The sequence below is a fragment of the Phyllobates terribilis genome, unplaced genomic scaffold (genome assembly GCF_046119375.1).
Source record: "Phyllobates terribilis strain yellow unplaced genomic scaffold, ASM4611937v1 Scaffold_8__6_contigs__length_399053987, whole genome shotgun sequence".
NCBI classification, from domain to species: Eukaryota; Metazoa; Chordata; class Amphibia; order Anura; family Dendrobatidae; genus Phyllobates; species Phyllobates terribilis.
Window position 1 is genome coordinate 107,042,834 of NW_027362768.1, and position 16,033 is coordinate 107,058,866.

General features: G+C 40.8%; 1 protein-coding gene across 2 annotated transcripts in view; it reads right to left on the reverse strand.

Moving 5' to 3' along the window:
• TGFBR3 (transforming growth factor beta receptor 3) overlaps nucleotides 1-16,033 on the reverse strand; it is a 251,927-nt gene that overhangs the window by 53,691 nt on the left and 182,203 nt on the right. The window contains exons 10-14 of one of the 2 annotated variants that reach the window (XM_073643184.1): nucleotides 14,279-14,428; nucleotides 9,780-9,926; nucleotides 8,344-8,502; nucleotides 6,207-6,506; nucleotides 312-429 (exon numbers count right to left, since the gene is read on the reverse strand). In XM_073643184.1, the coding sequence (XP_073499285.1) occupies nucleotides 312-429; nucleotides 6,207-6,506; nucleotides 8,344-8,502; nucleotides 9,780-9,926; nucleotides 14,279-14,428 (874 nt within the window). The remainder of the gene's footprint in view (nucleotides 1-311; nucleotides 430-6,206; nucleotides 6,507-8,343; nucleotides 8,503-9,779; nucleotides 9,927-14,278; nucleotides 14,429-16,033) is intronic. The other variant, XM_073643185.1, reaches the window with a different exon arrangement.

The window sequence follows — 16,033 nt, forward strand, 5'->3', positions numbered from 1 at the left end:
GTGAACGATGATGATTAATTGTCATTTCATGGATTACTACATTAGACAGTTAAGAAACTCACTGCCCTTCTGCTTCGTTCTACACAAAATTCAATGCCATCCCCATTTAAGGATATCTGTGGTCCTGAAATGTTTACATCCAGCTAAATCCTATGGACCAAATATTTTAAGCAGGTTGTACCATCTTATAACGTCTGCACAGATAGCGGGTGTATACATTTGCCTCGTGCAATTCGCTTGGGTGAGAAAATGGTTTTTCTCTTGCAGGTGGGAAGAATATTTTGAGACACTCAAGTGATGAGCTGGATTACCTGGAGGTTTGTCCATCGAGACCACGGCCAAAGGCATTGTGAGCGTCTTCTTGTAGTCTATCATGACCATGATCATGCTGCTGTCGAGAGAAATGCAGGCTTCATCGGGACGTATGCACTGGAAGAGAAATATGCAAGATCAAGGGGGCGTACATAGCGGACAGTTCAGTATCTCCAGCACTGTCAGACTGACCTGGACACGGATAGAACAGGTCGTATTGCTATTCAGCTAGCCGGCTGAAGATAAGATTTCGCTGCAGATTACCAAATGGAAAAATTGCAGACAAGCCAGAAACTATAAGTATCAGAATTGTGGGGATTAGATCTTGTAAAGTCTCGTTCACAATGCTGATACTTTAATTCAGAGCAGATTTCCTATCAAAATCCAGATGGGAAATCAGCTGCGTATTTGATCCGTCTAGAATTATCCAAAGAGGGAAGCAAGAGGGTAGCGATCCCCAACAACTCGCCAAGGAGGGAACTGTCTGACTTCTGAATGCTAAATGTGTCTAGTTACATAGAAAGCTAATCGCAGCTCTGAAAAATTCGGACTCCATCATAAATGGTTGGTGATGCCTCTGGTCAGACACATATTGTATTTTTTAATCTGAGGTTGAAATCGTCTTTTAGGCTGGTTTCACACAAAGCAAAGAAACTATGTCCTTTACCTGTCATTTTTAATTGTGTCTTATTTATTTTTTCGTTATTGGACTTAATTTGAGCCAAGAAAAACTTATGCTACAAAACAAACAAAACACAACCCCCATAAAAGAATGTAAAGAAAAACACTAGAAAAATACACAAAATTCATTGCGTTTTTTAAAAGTAGTTAAAAACACTGAAAAATATGTATAAAAGGAGGATTAAATTACCAGCAGAGAAAAATGTAGTTTAGATAAAGACTAAACCATGAAATAGACTCATATGACAAGGTCCTTTAAAGAGTTGATATTGACATGGAGGGTTGCTACCTCTTTAGGTGGCGCAAGAGTTTCTACCCTCTTTCTCCCTGAAGAGGCTGTTTGCATATTTTAATTCCCATAGGAGCACTGCATGGCTTATAAGTCTCCTTACGCCGACTTGGCACTCTCCAGAGGGAGAAACTTTGCGCCTTAAATCCCCTATCAGAGACCTCTTACCCAGCTACAGCAGTACTCGTGCTTTGCACTAATAAGAGGCAAATACCCCAAAACACATGTCTGCAAATGGAGTTTCTTATCCTAAGTCACGTGGCAAGGCCCTATGGCAGAATGAAAGGAGTTTTGGGGATATTTTCACCTGATTTTGGATGTTGTCTATTTGATTTATTGATGTATTTTACCAAGTGGACTCCTTTGGACTACTCTGATGGCGCATCTACATTTAGGCTTATGTGCCCTATATAAGTGTCCATATTGGAGTGCTGCAAGCAATTTTCTATCTATAAACCATAAAATAGACTAATGTTACAAGGTCCTTTAAAGAGCTGATAATGACATATATGGTTGCCAACCCTTGAGGTGGCGCATGAAATCCTGTCTTCTTCCTCCCTGAAAAGGCTATTTGCATATTTTAATTTCCAAATGAACATTGCATGGCTTGTAAGTCTCCTTACACCGACTTGGCACTCTCCAGAGGGAGAAACTTTACGCCTTAAATCCTCTATTAGAGGTCTCTCACCCAGCTACATCAGCACTCTTGCTTTGTACTTATTAGGGGCAAATACCCCGAAACATGTGTCTGCAAATGGAGTTTCTTATTTGGTTTCTTATCCTAAGCACTTTAAAGGATCGATATTGACAGGTTGAGCTAGAGTTCCCGTTCATTTCCTCTCTGTAGAGGCTATTTGCATAAAATAGAGGAAACACAAGTTGAGAAAAGTCTATGGAACAAGGTCATTGATTCCGATTTGCAGTCAAGAATGAAAGTATCCAGTATCCAAAACCGAGCTAATTGATTTTTTTGGTTGTCACTCTACTTGAATACACCAGTCAGGTATCATACATGTTGAAGGGTAGTGAAACATCTTGATAATAGCCAGTCATGTCTTACATTCTCCATCCAGGTCCCTGGAGTCGGGGCCTGCTGTGAAATATAATCCCCTCTTGTGTTCTTGTTACTCAAATGAGGCAAAACACACTTCTGAACACAAGTAACCCGACACAAATAATTGTCAGTGTCTCTACTTGACTTTAGTAGCATGAAAAACCACTTAAGATAACCCAATTCAGACCTATTGGGTCTTTCGGGGTTTTCCTGACACTCGCACAACAAACTCCTTTTCTTGCCTGTAACAATGTAAATGCTCATCACATGATCCTACTAAATGGAAGTGAAAAGCTAAGCTTGGCACTAGACTGTACGAGGCAGAATGCCACAAGGACCTGCTGGGCCATTAATTGTCCGCAGAGAACTAAAGAATTAATTAGGAATTATGGAAACCGAGTACGGGGATGTAAAGGGCAATCTGAGCACAAGGTGTCCTTTATTCTGTGAGGTTGAGCTGAGCTACAATGTCTTACCAGTTTAGCAGTACAACTTGGAGAATTAAAAAAAAATAGTTTTACAAAATAGATAAATGAAAAGCATATTAATGTTTTCTATCTACTATTGGCAGTTATCATTAAGAAGATGAACACAATCAGTTTTCTTTGACAAACAAATCTAAGGCCACCATACTCATTGGACAGAAGTAGGTTGATGGATGAACAACTGTTGAATGATCGATCGTCTGATGAACGATCATTTCATCTGTGGCTATACAGATTTTAGTCCATTATTGTCACTAATCTTAGAAGTAATGACACCGAGCAAACGCTGAACAGTCTTTGGGCACAGTCAGACAGCCGTATAAATCGGAACAAGATCGGAACGCAGTGCACGAACAAGCCAGTGGTTCTCCCAACTCGAACGTGACAGCTACATAGAAATACATGAGGCTGTCATGCTCTGGTCGGGAGATCCATCGGCCAGTCCGTGCACTGTGTTCCGATCTCGTTTCACTTTATACACCCATCTGATTGCGCCCTTTCAATGAATGTCTGTGGAAAAAATATCTTTCGCAAGAAAAAAAGATGTTTGATCCTTCTATTGGACAAAAAATTCAAAAGTGGCTGATTTCGTTGCAGTTGTGATGAAAAGTAACCAAACTTTTTTTTATTTAATTATCCTCCAGACATTGCAAAGTTATGATTTATTTGTAATATATTTCACTACTCACTATGCTGCAGCTTTTTTTCAATGCACAGTTCATGCTCTTTTACAAGCTGCTTTCAACTGCTGCTCGGCAAGAATCCATATATTCAAACAGTCTGTGTACAGGAATTTTCCATTCTGAGTAGGATAATCGTGAACAGGGAGGCTCAAACAGGGAAAGTTCTGTACTCTGAATGTTTTAAAATAATGTGTAGATTTTTGCTGGACAGCAATTGAAAGCAGCTTCTAAAAGAGCATGAACACGGCATTAAAACAGGATTGTGCCATGGTGTTTTGAAGAGAAGGAAGCAAATTAAAGTAATAAAGTATATTACAAAAATGGATAACTTTGCAATGCCTGAAGGATAGTTAAATTAAAAAAGCTTAGTTACTTTGTGCCCAAGGCAGAGCTGTGTGCTGGATGCTGTAATGCGACAAAGTTTGAGGCTATGGAGCCGCAAGAGCTCTGTGTGCTGCCATATGGTACAGTGCTTCAAAAGGTGAATGCCTCCATAAAATATCCTGCAATGAACATGCAACATGACATCGGAGGTACAGTAGGATTCCCACCTACGAATCTGTACAGCCCAGAGGTTGTGACAAATTTAGTTTGTGGCGAATTTTTCTATATCTTAAAAGTCATGCACAATACAACAATTCATATTGGGCACATGGGGTGCGTACACCAAAGTGTCCCATCAAACTTTCACAGTGTCTGCAGACAGTGAGCATGAAATACTGAAGGCTTATCAGTGTTATTTTCTGCCAGGACTCGGTGATGACAGTAAAGTTGCATGGATTCCCTTAACTAAGAAGCAAAAATCAGAATAACATACGGTAAGTCAGAGTTTTTGAAATTTGGCACTTGAAAAATTATCAAGTCTATGCCCTTTGCATATAAAACCAGATAAATAACTTAGTAAAGCCAAGACAGAAAATATGCCGGCTAATGGGGCAGGCTTTCATTGATCTAAAGTGATTTATAATGACATGCCATTGCCCACACATGACAGATTTCTTTTGCTGACATTTCTAAATGAGTTAATACTGTTACATACTTATTTTTCCAATGCATCCAGATAGAATATGCTCAATAAAAACATATGGGAAAAATGTAATAAACCAGAGTAGTTATTTGGGTTGTCCAGGATTAGAAAACATGGCTGCTTCTTTTTTTTCCTGAAATAGTGCCACATTTTTTCACAGGTTGTGTGTGGTATTGCAGCACTGAACTATCATCTGCATTACACAATGGCAGTAATATTGCTATGCAGCGTTGTCATGAGCTTCCTAAGAACTTCTATGGGCAATGCTCCAACCGTCACTGATGGTGACCAGAGATATAACTATAACATTGTCACCAATACAGGAACCAGGAGGCATCAGAAGGAGAGAAGGAGAGGGGCGATCTGAAGGATGGAGTGGACAGCGGTGGAGTATAGTTAATTATTTTGTTATCAGATTGTAGAAAAGTGGTTTTGCAAGTGGGGTTAAGGCCTTCATACATATTAGACTAATGTCGGCCCATCCTACTGGTATCAACAGGTTCAGTCGACACCCTAATGTGTATGGGGGCCCCTCTGACAGATGATGTTGGGGAAGGTAAGGATCCGGCATGTCCGATTTCGGACTACCGATCCTGTTGTTCTTTAAGAGATAAGATGTCGTCTGCGGTTCTTTGATGCTCAGCAGTGCAAGCGCTCATGGGTATGGGCGAGTCGGGCAAGATAGCTGCCGGCTAAACAATCGGCCAACCCATCATTGGGCCAACAGCTATCTCAAGTGTCTGGGGGGCTGTAGGCTATGCAGTGCCACATGCAATGAGTTGTGTTTTATGACATTCTCAAGTATGCCATATTTGCCAACTTTCCAAAATCGTCTCGGAGACTGTCAGAAAAAGAGATGACTTCCCAAACTTGGTAAATCTTCCAGGCGCTGTAGAAGCTTCCCAGTATCTCCTAGAAAGCAGCACTCTCTTGACCCTTTATATTGTTGCAGGGCCAAGCTTGAACTTCCAGAGGCACATAGAGGAGGTGTGATTTCTCTGAAAAGAGTGTGATTTGCACGGCCCAATCTCAAGTTTTTTTGGAGAACAGTTTTGAAAAGTTGGGAAGCATGAGCTATACTGAGATCACAACAAACTGAGCCCTGCTCCGTCTCTAAATGCTCTCAAATGTACATAAGAGTGTGAACTCCCTCTTATATATTCTTTGTTAAAAAATACGTGGCCCATTATACCATAATGGTTTGGTTTGTTCAGTTTTCCTTTTCTAATCTTCAAAGGAGAAACATAACGTTGAACAGTTTTGATGAATGCAGCCCACATTTCCCATGAATTATCCCAATTACCTAGAGGAACATATCTCCGCTAATATTTTTCTAGGCCTCTTTAGAGAGTAAAACTAAACATATGATTGATGGTAAAAGCTAGGCTCTCAGCTTCATCTGCTCTAGTTTTCACAAATGTGTTGGCGATCCACAATGGAGTCTGGATTATGTATCGCGTGAATCTTCAATAAAGGAATTTAATAAAAGGAAGAAAATTGTCTTTCGGCTGTGTTAGGCTCCTTAGATGAGGTTATCTGTGCCTTTGACCTGCCAGTGGAGGAGTTTGCTGTACTGTCACATTTTTCTCTGTAATTGGTAGCTGACCCGAAAAGCTGAACATTTACCACTGACCTCGAGTCCTTAAAGAAGATGACAAATGGGATAAATGCTCACCTTGGGCAGACGGTCCATTGATCTATCACTATTTGTGCATAGAGTCAATTCGCACTGAAGGAAGACCAAAGACGTGTTAAAGATAGACTTAAACATGAAGCTGAAGCGCTTTCTCTCTGTCTGTTCTTGCAGAGTTGGATCGTTCATATGGTTGACTTTGTAAAACTTTGCGGTCTCATCTGTAGGACATATGTTTTCTATGATGGTATGAATGGTGGAAGAGTCCACATTGGAGGAGGAAGAAACAAAGCAGGTGTGGACGACGAAGCCTAAATTTTTCTCAACTTTGGTTACCGAGACCTGGAAATTCAAAAATGGAAATGATTGGAATTTTCATGAACTGACAGAGAAATAACTTAATGAGTAAAAATGTAGCAAACCGCTTTAGCTTAAGCACTAGAATGTGAAATTGTCTTAATACGCCTTGCAGAACTTCTCAGAAATCTCTTGTAGGAACGGTAAATGGACTGTGAAATAGTTCAAGAATGGACAATGCAGGCCCACGATGAATGTAGGAGAGCGGGGAAAACAGAAGGTTATCAGTGAGGTATGTCAGGAATCTGCAAATGCGCACATGTTTTCTTGCACCATTAGTGATGGTACAAATATCTGCAATGTCTTATTATGTGTACTTAAGGAGTAGGAGTAAAACCCAAATGTAAAAAAGTGACCAAATCATAATATCTTAAGTAAACTTCACCCAAAATCAAGAATAGCTAGATCCCTTCTAGTGAAATGTGTTGTATATAGGCAAGGCTTTGGTGGTGTGATTTTGCTGGTCCAGCAAAAGAGAAACATGGAAATAAAATTCCGTATATCTCCCCTACAGCCCATGACCAGAGACCAAAAAGGCTGTTTTAGATCAACTGTATATGTTGCCCTGAAAAAGAAATACAGACTCACAAAGAAATATACAACCCTCTTTGGGGTACAAACACATGTGACTTATCCACTCGAGAATTTCCACATTGTAAAGGGTGAAATCTGCTGTGAAAATCAGCAGCACAAACTGTCCCGTTCAAAATCTGCAACATTGGTCAATTTCCGCTGCAGATTTTCTCTATATGTGAGACTTTGTAAACTCGTTCACTAAAAATCCACTCCATATACACCTCCCTTAGATTAGATATGTTAATGTTAGATGTAAAGGAATATGGGTGTGGGATCACACAGGAAGTACATTTACTCCCCAAACAAAACTGATGCAGAATCCTTATATCTCACATGCAGATGTTGTCTGGGATTTTAGGTAGGATTTCTAATGGACAAAATAATTACAACCTTATACTGTTAAACGAAGCCTGTACTGGGAACCTTAGTTGTTGAACTGAGGCAAACAGTACTGTGAAAAAGTTTTAGGCAGGTGTGGAAAAATACTGAAAAGTAAGTGCTTTAAAAACACTCAAGTGTTAACAGTTGATTTTTATGAATTAACAAAATGCAAAGTGAATAAACAAAAGAGAAATCTAAATCAAACCAATATTTGATGTGTCCGCACTTTCCTTTCAAAACAGCATCAGTTCTTCTAGGTACTTGTACACAATTTTTGAAAGAAGTCTACAGAGAGGTTTTTCCAAACATCTTGGAGAATTGACCACAGATCTTCTGTGGATGATGGCTGGTGTACATCCTTTATGTAATCCCAGACAAACTCGATGATGTTGAGAACAGAGCTCTGCGTGGGTCGTATCATCACTTCCAGGACTCCTAGTTTGATTGCCTCAAAATTTTTTCTGCAGCAGGACAATGATCCAAAACAGTTAGTTGTTCAAGATGTTTGGAACAAAGTCTCTGCCGAGTTCCTTCAAAAACTGTGTGCAAGTACATAGAAGAATTGATGCTGTTTTGAAGGTAAAGGGCGGTAACAACAAGTACGAATTTGATTAGATTTCTCCTTTCTTCATTCACATTTCCACACCTGCGTAAAACTTTTGCACAGTACTGTAGCTATACTGTAAAAGCTCATCAGCAGGGATGTGGGGAAGAGACCACAGTGACCAGCTTGACCCTGGAGGACCTTCAAGATGAGTTTGATAATCATTTCTAACAAGTGATGTCCCACAGCTTTGGCTTCATAGATGATCATAGATCCACAGAGCATTACAACCACATTGCAATGTTTTCTGTGCGCCCTTACCTCTACAAAGACCTGTCCATTTTCAGCCACGGTGAAAGGGCTCGGAGCAGACTTTAGAAACAAATCAGACTTGTACAGCTCCATCTTAAAAGTCACATTTGGTTGAGCAAATACAATGTCGAAGGGATCCAGGTTGTCTCTTGGAATTGTGCAGTTAAACTATGAATGGAAAAGGCAAAAAAGGTAGAGAGAAAAATTACACACAGCAAATACAATATGTCACGTTTTACTCAGCTGATCTATTTGGTATAATAGCCATTGATTAAGAAAGCCATATAGGACTCGGCTCAGAAATTACCTTTTTAAGGAAACTGCACACTCAGACGTCTAACAGAATGTAGTACACAGCACAACATTGATAGAAATGTAATGCAAGCTAGTAATAAAAGTACTCACGCCTATGCTGGATGTGTAATATAGTGGTAGTGTTTCCTCGTGTAATACTTAAAGGGAATCTATCAGCAAAATTTCACACCCCAAACTATTTATATGCCCATTTAGCTTTTTCAAAGACAAGTCCACCAATACCTTTACATGTCCAGTCCGTTCCTCCGTTACTGAGAAATCCTCATTTGAATGGGTATGCAAAGGAGGCTGAAGTGCTTTTAGAGCATAGAAGCTATTTCTAAGTCTCTGTCACTCCAGCTCTATTCACCGCCCAGCGCTGCCTCCTCCTGCTTGACTGATTGCTCCTTTGCTTAAAGTCACACAGCATAGAAGCGGTCAGTCAAGCAGGAGGAGGCGGTGCTGGGCAGAGAATAGAGCTGCAGTGGCAGAGGCTTCAGATCTATCATAGCTCTTCATCCTCATTTGCATAATAATTCAAATGCTGATTTCTCAGTAGCGGAGGATCGGACTGACCATGTAAAGATATTGCTGGACTTATCTTTGAAAGAGCTACATGTGCATATAAATAGTTTTGGGGGTGAAATCCTGCTGACACATTCCCTTTAAGGATATGTCATAAGTCCTCTTTAATGTTAATTTTTCGACTTGGACATTTCATATATGTGTTAACTGGAGTTCTGCTCTACCTATAATCAATAACAGCATATACCTATAGTTTTATTTAAAAATAAATAGGTCTACGTTTATTGCTGATTATCTCAAAGAATTATAATTCTGACGGCATGCAGCACTTTTTTTCTGGGAACCTCTATTAGACAATCCCCACTAAGCTCAAATATAAATCTGTCTTCATTTAGTGCCCCCTATTGGTGGCTCCCAGTAGCCAAATTTTTAGAGCAGGGGATTTAATAATCACAGACTTTTTTATTAAAAAAAAAAAAAAAAAGACAAAATGAAATTTACATATTATTACATAAAGTAACTTATGTAATGTCATGTACAGTGATGTAAGCTTGTCTGCCAGAGACAAATCTCCCAGATGTATTTAGATCTAAACGGAGCCCCTGATCTCCCTGAAAGTCACATACCACCACAATTTCATGGCGCTTCAAGTAGAGAAGATCTATTTCAGTTTCATCTGTGTCTCCTGGAAAACCGTTGTCTCCAGATTCCAAATCCTCGTAATCGCTAGGCCAGCCACTTCCCCCAGTGGGTGGTGACAGCGGTATAACAATCTGTAATATCACAGGGAAAGCTGTCAGTGTGACTGCTTTTTACAAAAATAAAACCAAACCCCCAAAAATTCTTTCTGACTAAACAACTGCGATAAAACACTTATTGCAACATCTGGAAGACTGAGAATCTACAGTCACATGGCCGGGTCTATGCCGATGGAAATGAACGACGATTCCTAAATAATATTGGAGTGACTGTTTTTTTTTACTCTTAACTTTATTTTTACTTTTCTTTATCCATTATCGTTTTAATGCAGTAGTTGAGACCTGCTATAATAAAACTGCCTATAACTCAGGGAAAATCAGAGTTAGGAATAAGAAATATCAACAGTAGTTGCCTCTGTCACATCGGAGCATTCCAGTTATTGAAGGGAGCAATTCCAATCATTTGCTGTATAAGGAAATTACTGTTCATGCAATTCCTTTCTTTCTATAACAATTTGATTAAACTTACACTTAAAGTGAGTCTGTCACCCTCAAAACTGAAATTAAGCAATGTATACATTCATATCAGTGACTTAGCCCCTATAAAAATCCTAACAGTTTTAATACATATGCAAGTGAAAAAGTTCCGGTGCACCGTTCTGCTCCGCCAGATGATTGACAGCGCTCCAAGGAGTGCTGCCTGTATTGAATGTTCAGCCCTGCACACTCTGACACTGTCATAAGTCAGTCATCACAAGGGTGAGGGTATAGGATAGTAATTAAGGGGTCAGAACAGTGCTTGGAGGTCTTCGTCATGCCAAGGGTACATCAAAGTCCTCTTACGTGCACATATGTAATAAAACTGTTTTTACATAAGACGAAATAAGTAAAATCAGTAGCACAAATATGATTTATAAAGGGGCTAAGTCTCCTATATTAATGAATAAATGGTTTAATTTCAGATTAGGGGGTGACAGACTCCCTTTAAAAATAGGAAACATTACAAAAACATCTATAAATGCCATACCGGTCAGACTGAGAAAACCAGAGCACATGACAGCTAGACTGTGAGTTATGGAAAAGATGAAACCGGTAAGGAAAAAGGAACATGTGTTTTTTTTTATACCTGCAGATCGCACCCTAGGGAGGAAGTTGCCTTATTGTGTGCACAACATTTGTGTTGAAAGAAGGATTTGGTTTATATTACAGATTAGATGTAGAGATTGTGAGAGATTTTTTGTATGGAGCACTGTACAGTCAGACTAGTCTTATTTGTATGATAGCCTGGAAGATAAAACTGATGGGTTAAAGAAACTTAGCAGAAGAGAGACTAGTTTACTGTGCACAAGTATATGCACTCATGGACAAGCTAAATAACCTACATACAATTCAGGTTAACACAGGAGACCACAGTATCCGTTTCTGGACAACTATAGTAATATCAAAGTCTACAGAGGAGGCTTGTTAGTCTAGGGCTGGGATCCCCAACCCGTGACTCGGGAGCTACTTCTGGCTTGTAGGACCATGATGTGTGGCTCGTGGCTGTCTGTCAGCTTGGTGCATTAGCACCAGGTCTAGCAAAACGCTATGAAGAGCAGGTTTCCAGATGGTGACTGTTTTGAGGAGGACCACATAGAAGAGCAGATATGGATCTGCATATACTGGCCTTGAGGCTGGGGAGATATATTAAGTAAGTGCTAAGCTGGACATAGGATGATACTTACAGATAGAGGGGGTGCTTGATGTTGGATGTGATAGCATTGTGGGAGTGCTTGATGCAAGAATACCGAATAAGAGTAAAGGCCCCGTCACACTAAGCGATATCGCTAGCGAGATCGCTGCTGTGTCACGGTTTTGGTGACTCACCAGCGACCTCACCAGCGATGTCGCTATGTGTGACACTTTGCAACGATCAGGCCCCTGCTGTGAGGTCGCTGATCGTTGCAAAGTGTCCTGGACCATTTTTTGGTCGTTGGCCTCCCGCTGGCCAGCACACATCGCTGTGTGTGACCAGCGGGACCAACGATCTGGCTGGTAACCATGGTAAATATCGGGTTACTAGGGGCACGCGCGCACTTAGTAACCCGCTGTTTACCATAGATACCACTCTGCTACGGTGAGCGGAGGCTCCAGCGCACTGTAGCAGAGTGGTATCCATGGTAAACAGCGGGTTACTAGGGGCACACGCGCACTTAGTAACCCGATATTTACCATAGTTACCAGCCTGCTCCTGCTTAAGCAGCAGGCTGGGAACGGGAGCAGGACATCGTGGAACGATTCTTTCCACGATATCGCTGCTCCCCTCATCGCTGGTGAGCCTGCCTGTTTGACAGCTCACCAGCGATGTATTAGCGATGCAGCAACGATCCCTGACAGGTCGTATCGTTGTCGGGATCGCTGCTGCATCGCTTAGTGTGACGGGGCCTTAAGATGGGAACCCCAGGATGCAAGTATACTGTGTGATTTCTGTGGGAAAGTTTGGCTGTCATTATACAGATAATTGGGGTTCTGGGAAACACTTAAGGGAGGGAGGAACTGGATGTAACTACACTGGGGTGGAGAAGAGAGAGGGTTCGGCATGTGGCTCGCTACCCTCTCCCAGAGCTCTCAAGGTCAGAAAGGTTGGTGATCACTGGTCTAGGGCATCATAAAAAGAGGCACAAACAGGGGGAGCCCACAACATGGCCACATTAGCACTATGGGTAAAAGGACATAAGTCAAGAAGGTAAAGCAAGTACATGGCACTTAAATTAAGCAAGGACTGGGGACATGTCCACACGGATCAAATACAGTGGATCATCTGCAGTGGCAAAATGTGCACCAAATGTGTGGATTTTGCTCTGGATTCCACTCTGGAAATGCTGCAGATTTACTGCAGGTTTAATCTTTGAATTGCAAAGGGACGACGCAGACTTTCTCTGCTGCCTGTGTTACTGTAACACGAAACTTTATGCCTGAAAAAGGGGCATCATGGTGGCTCAGTGGTTAGCACTGTTGCTTTGCAGCTCTGGGGTCCTGGGTTCAAATCCCACCAAGGGCAACATCTGCAAGGAGTTGGTATGTTTTCCCCGTGTTTGCGAGGGTTTCCTCCAGGTAATCGGTTTTCCTCCCACTCTCAAAAGACATAGTGATAGGGAATATAGATTGTGAGCCCCATAATGGGGACAGTGATGATGATGTCGGAGGAAGTATTGGTGCTATCTAAGAGTGTAAACTAAATAAATAGAAAGGCTAATATGGCGGAAATGTTGCAAGGGGAATAAATATAGGTTTTATTTTGAAGTGCTGACTGTCTATCAATTTTTCAGATTCTTCATGGAACCTGTGGATCAGGTTTTGGGGCTTGCATCAATTATTGATATAATTTATTTTTGTCTGGTGCTGCTTTTTGGGGATGGAAATTTCATTCTCCAGCAGGACTTGGCACCTGTCCACACTGTCAGAAGTACCAATACCTGGTTTACACACAACAGTATCACTGTGCTTGATTGGCCAGCAAACTCGCCTGACCTTAACCCCATAGAGAATCTATGGGATATTGTCGAGAGGAAGATGAGAGATACCAGACCCAACAAAGCAGACGAGCTGAAGGCTGCTATCAAAGCCACCTGGGCTTCCATAACACCTCAGCAGTGCCACAGGCTGATCGCCTCCATGCCACACCGCATTGATGCAGTAATTGATGCAAAAGGAGCCCCGACCAAGTATTGAGGGCATTTACTGAACATACATTTCGGATTTTAAAAACATTTTTCAAGCTGTTGTTATAAAGTATTCTAATTTACTGAGATAATGACTTTTGTGTTTTCATTGGCTGTAAGCCATAATCATCAACATTAACAGAAATAAACACTTGAAATAGATCATTCTGTTTGTAATGACTCTATATAATATATGAGTTTCACTTTTTGTATTGAAGAACTGAAATAAATTAACTTTTTGATCATATTCTAACTTAGTGAGATGCACCTGTGTATATATATATATGTGTGTATATATATATATGGTCCATATGGTCTGGGGCGCTACAGTATGAAAAACAGGTGCCTCCTCCATCATGTGACCTATTAAAACAATGCACATAGTAAGTCCAAGCTGCGGGTCTAATTATATATAATTATGCCTGTATAAGTCATTACTGATCCTACAGGGACATCCTGAGCTCACCGGAAAATTAGAAAAACATGCACAAAGCACTAAATAGGTCAATGTGTGGCTGGGCAATGGATACAATGGAAATGGACAGGAAAAATCCAAACCTGCCTAGTATATTTTTCCCCGGATAATGGGGGCGAGTCCATAGAAATGACATAATCCACAGGGTCTAAGGGCAACGTAATGCACAATAGCAATGCTATCACTATGCTAAAGTCTTATTACCCCTTTATTTGCCTTGCAGAGAGCTGACGCCTGATTTAACTACTTACAGTGTTGTAGTATATAATGTTAGAGTCATCAATAGTGTGCTGTGTCCCACATTCCGTCAGTGAAGACTCTAAGATAAAATGAGTGGCAGTTTCTCGTGCTCTGCAAACTGGATCGAGTAGAGAAAGTTCTGTCCCTAAGAGTCCATAGGCCTTAAAAAGGATTGTTACAAGAGTCAACATCAGAAAACAAGTGCAAATGCCATAACTAATGCAACAAACATGTAATATACAAAACATTGTAATATATTTTTGCTTTTAATATTATACATTTTGTGTTCGATGATTCCTAAGAATAGTAACTATAAATTGTACACTTTAAGGGCTCAAGCACATGACCGTATTTTCGGTCCGAGTGTGCGTAAACAAAACATCGGATAGCACTCGGACCAATGTTATTCTACAGGGCCGCCGTACACATGTCCAATTTTTTTCTTCGTACCGAGCCGGTCGGAGGAAAACAATTGCAGTATGTTCGAGTTGGATCTGATTATCAAATCGCACTCGCCCACGCAAGTCAATGAGTCGGTGGAAAACATCGGACTGCAGTCGGATGATATCTGATTGCAGTCTGATTTTCACTGAGTGGAAGAATGGAGAAGATGGAGAATTTTTTTTCCCATCTTTTCTTCATCCAAGAAAATTGGATCACACTGTTATCACACTCTGATGAGCCCTTGATCAGAGTGTGGTTACTATAATCAGCCCGATTCTCTTTTGGATGAGAGACTATACGGTGGTGTGACCCTTGCCAAAGTGGTATTCTCAATTTTGAAAGTTATCCCTTATCTACAGGATAAAGGATAATTTACCAATCGCTGGGGGTCTGACCACTGGGACCCATCACCGAGAACCTGGGCTCTGTGTGAATGGAGTGGTGGTTGATTATGCGCACTGCAGCTCCATTTATTCTTAATGGGACCGCCAGAGACAGCCAAGAGCTGCGATCGGCTGGTCTCCGGCACTCCCATAAGAATTAATGGAACGGAAGTGCACATGATCGACTACCACTTCATTCACACGGGCTCTTCAGAATAGCGGTTCTCAAGATTTGTGGGGGTCTTAGAGGTTGGACCTCCAGCGATCAGGAAGTTATCTCCTATCCCATGGATGACAGATAACTTCCAAAACTTGAGAATACTCAAGTATATCTAGGCACAGAGGTAGCTATGTAGTTTCAGAAACTCTAAACTCTAGGGTTTATACACCAGAGAAGGTAGGATTTAATCAGAACCTGGCCCATTGAACATGGACTCTGATCTGTGGGCAGAAGGTTATAAAACAGGAGCAACTGAGCCGATTCATTTATAATGTTATGGGAACAGATTCAATATAAGTTGTATTTTTTTTATCAATTAAATCCTAGCTTATTCTGAGCTTAGGAGTCCAATGGGTGGCCCTATTAATGACTGACAGTCATATCAGTATTCACAGTTATTAAAGTAAGGCTGTCAATCCCTGATAAGGACCACCCACTGGACTCCTAAACCCAGAAAAGCAGAGATTTAATTACATTAATTACAAGTTCCCCCAAATCTTTTCCCAAAGAACAAATATCAATCTGTTCTACAATATGCAACCGAGAGACTGCATGTTCAATGTCACAGGTTCTCTTTGTTCTGAGATATTTGATTAATTTCTGGCACTCCTGTAAAGTATCAATGACAAAGTAAACTCCATCAATGACATGTTTTAGGCTGACAATGCAAATTAGATCAAGGTCAGCGGATCTAGTAGAAAATCTAATGTGTATGGGAT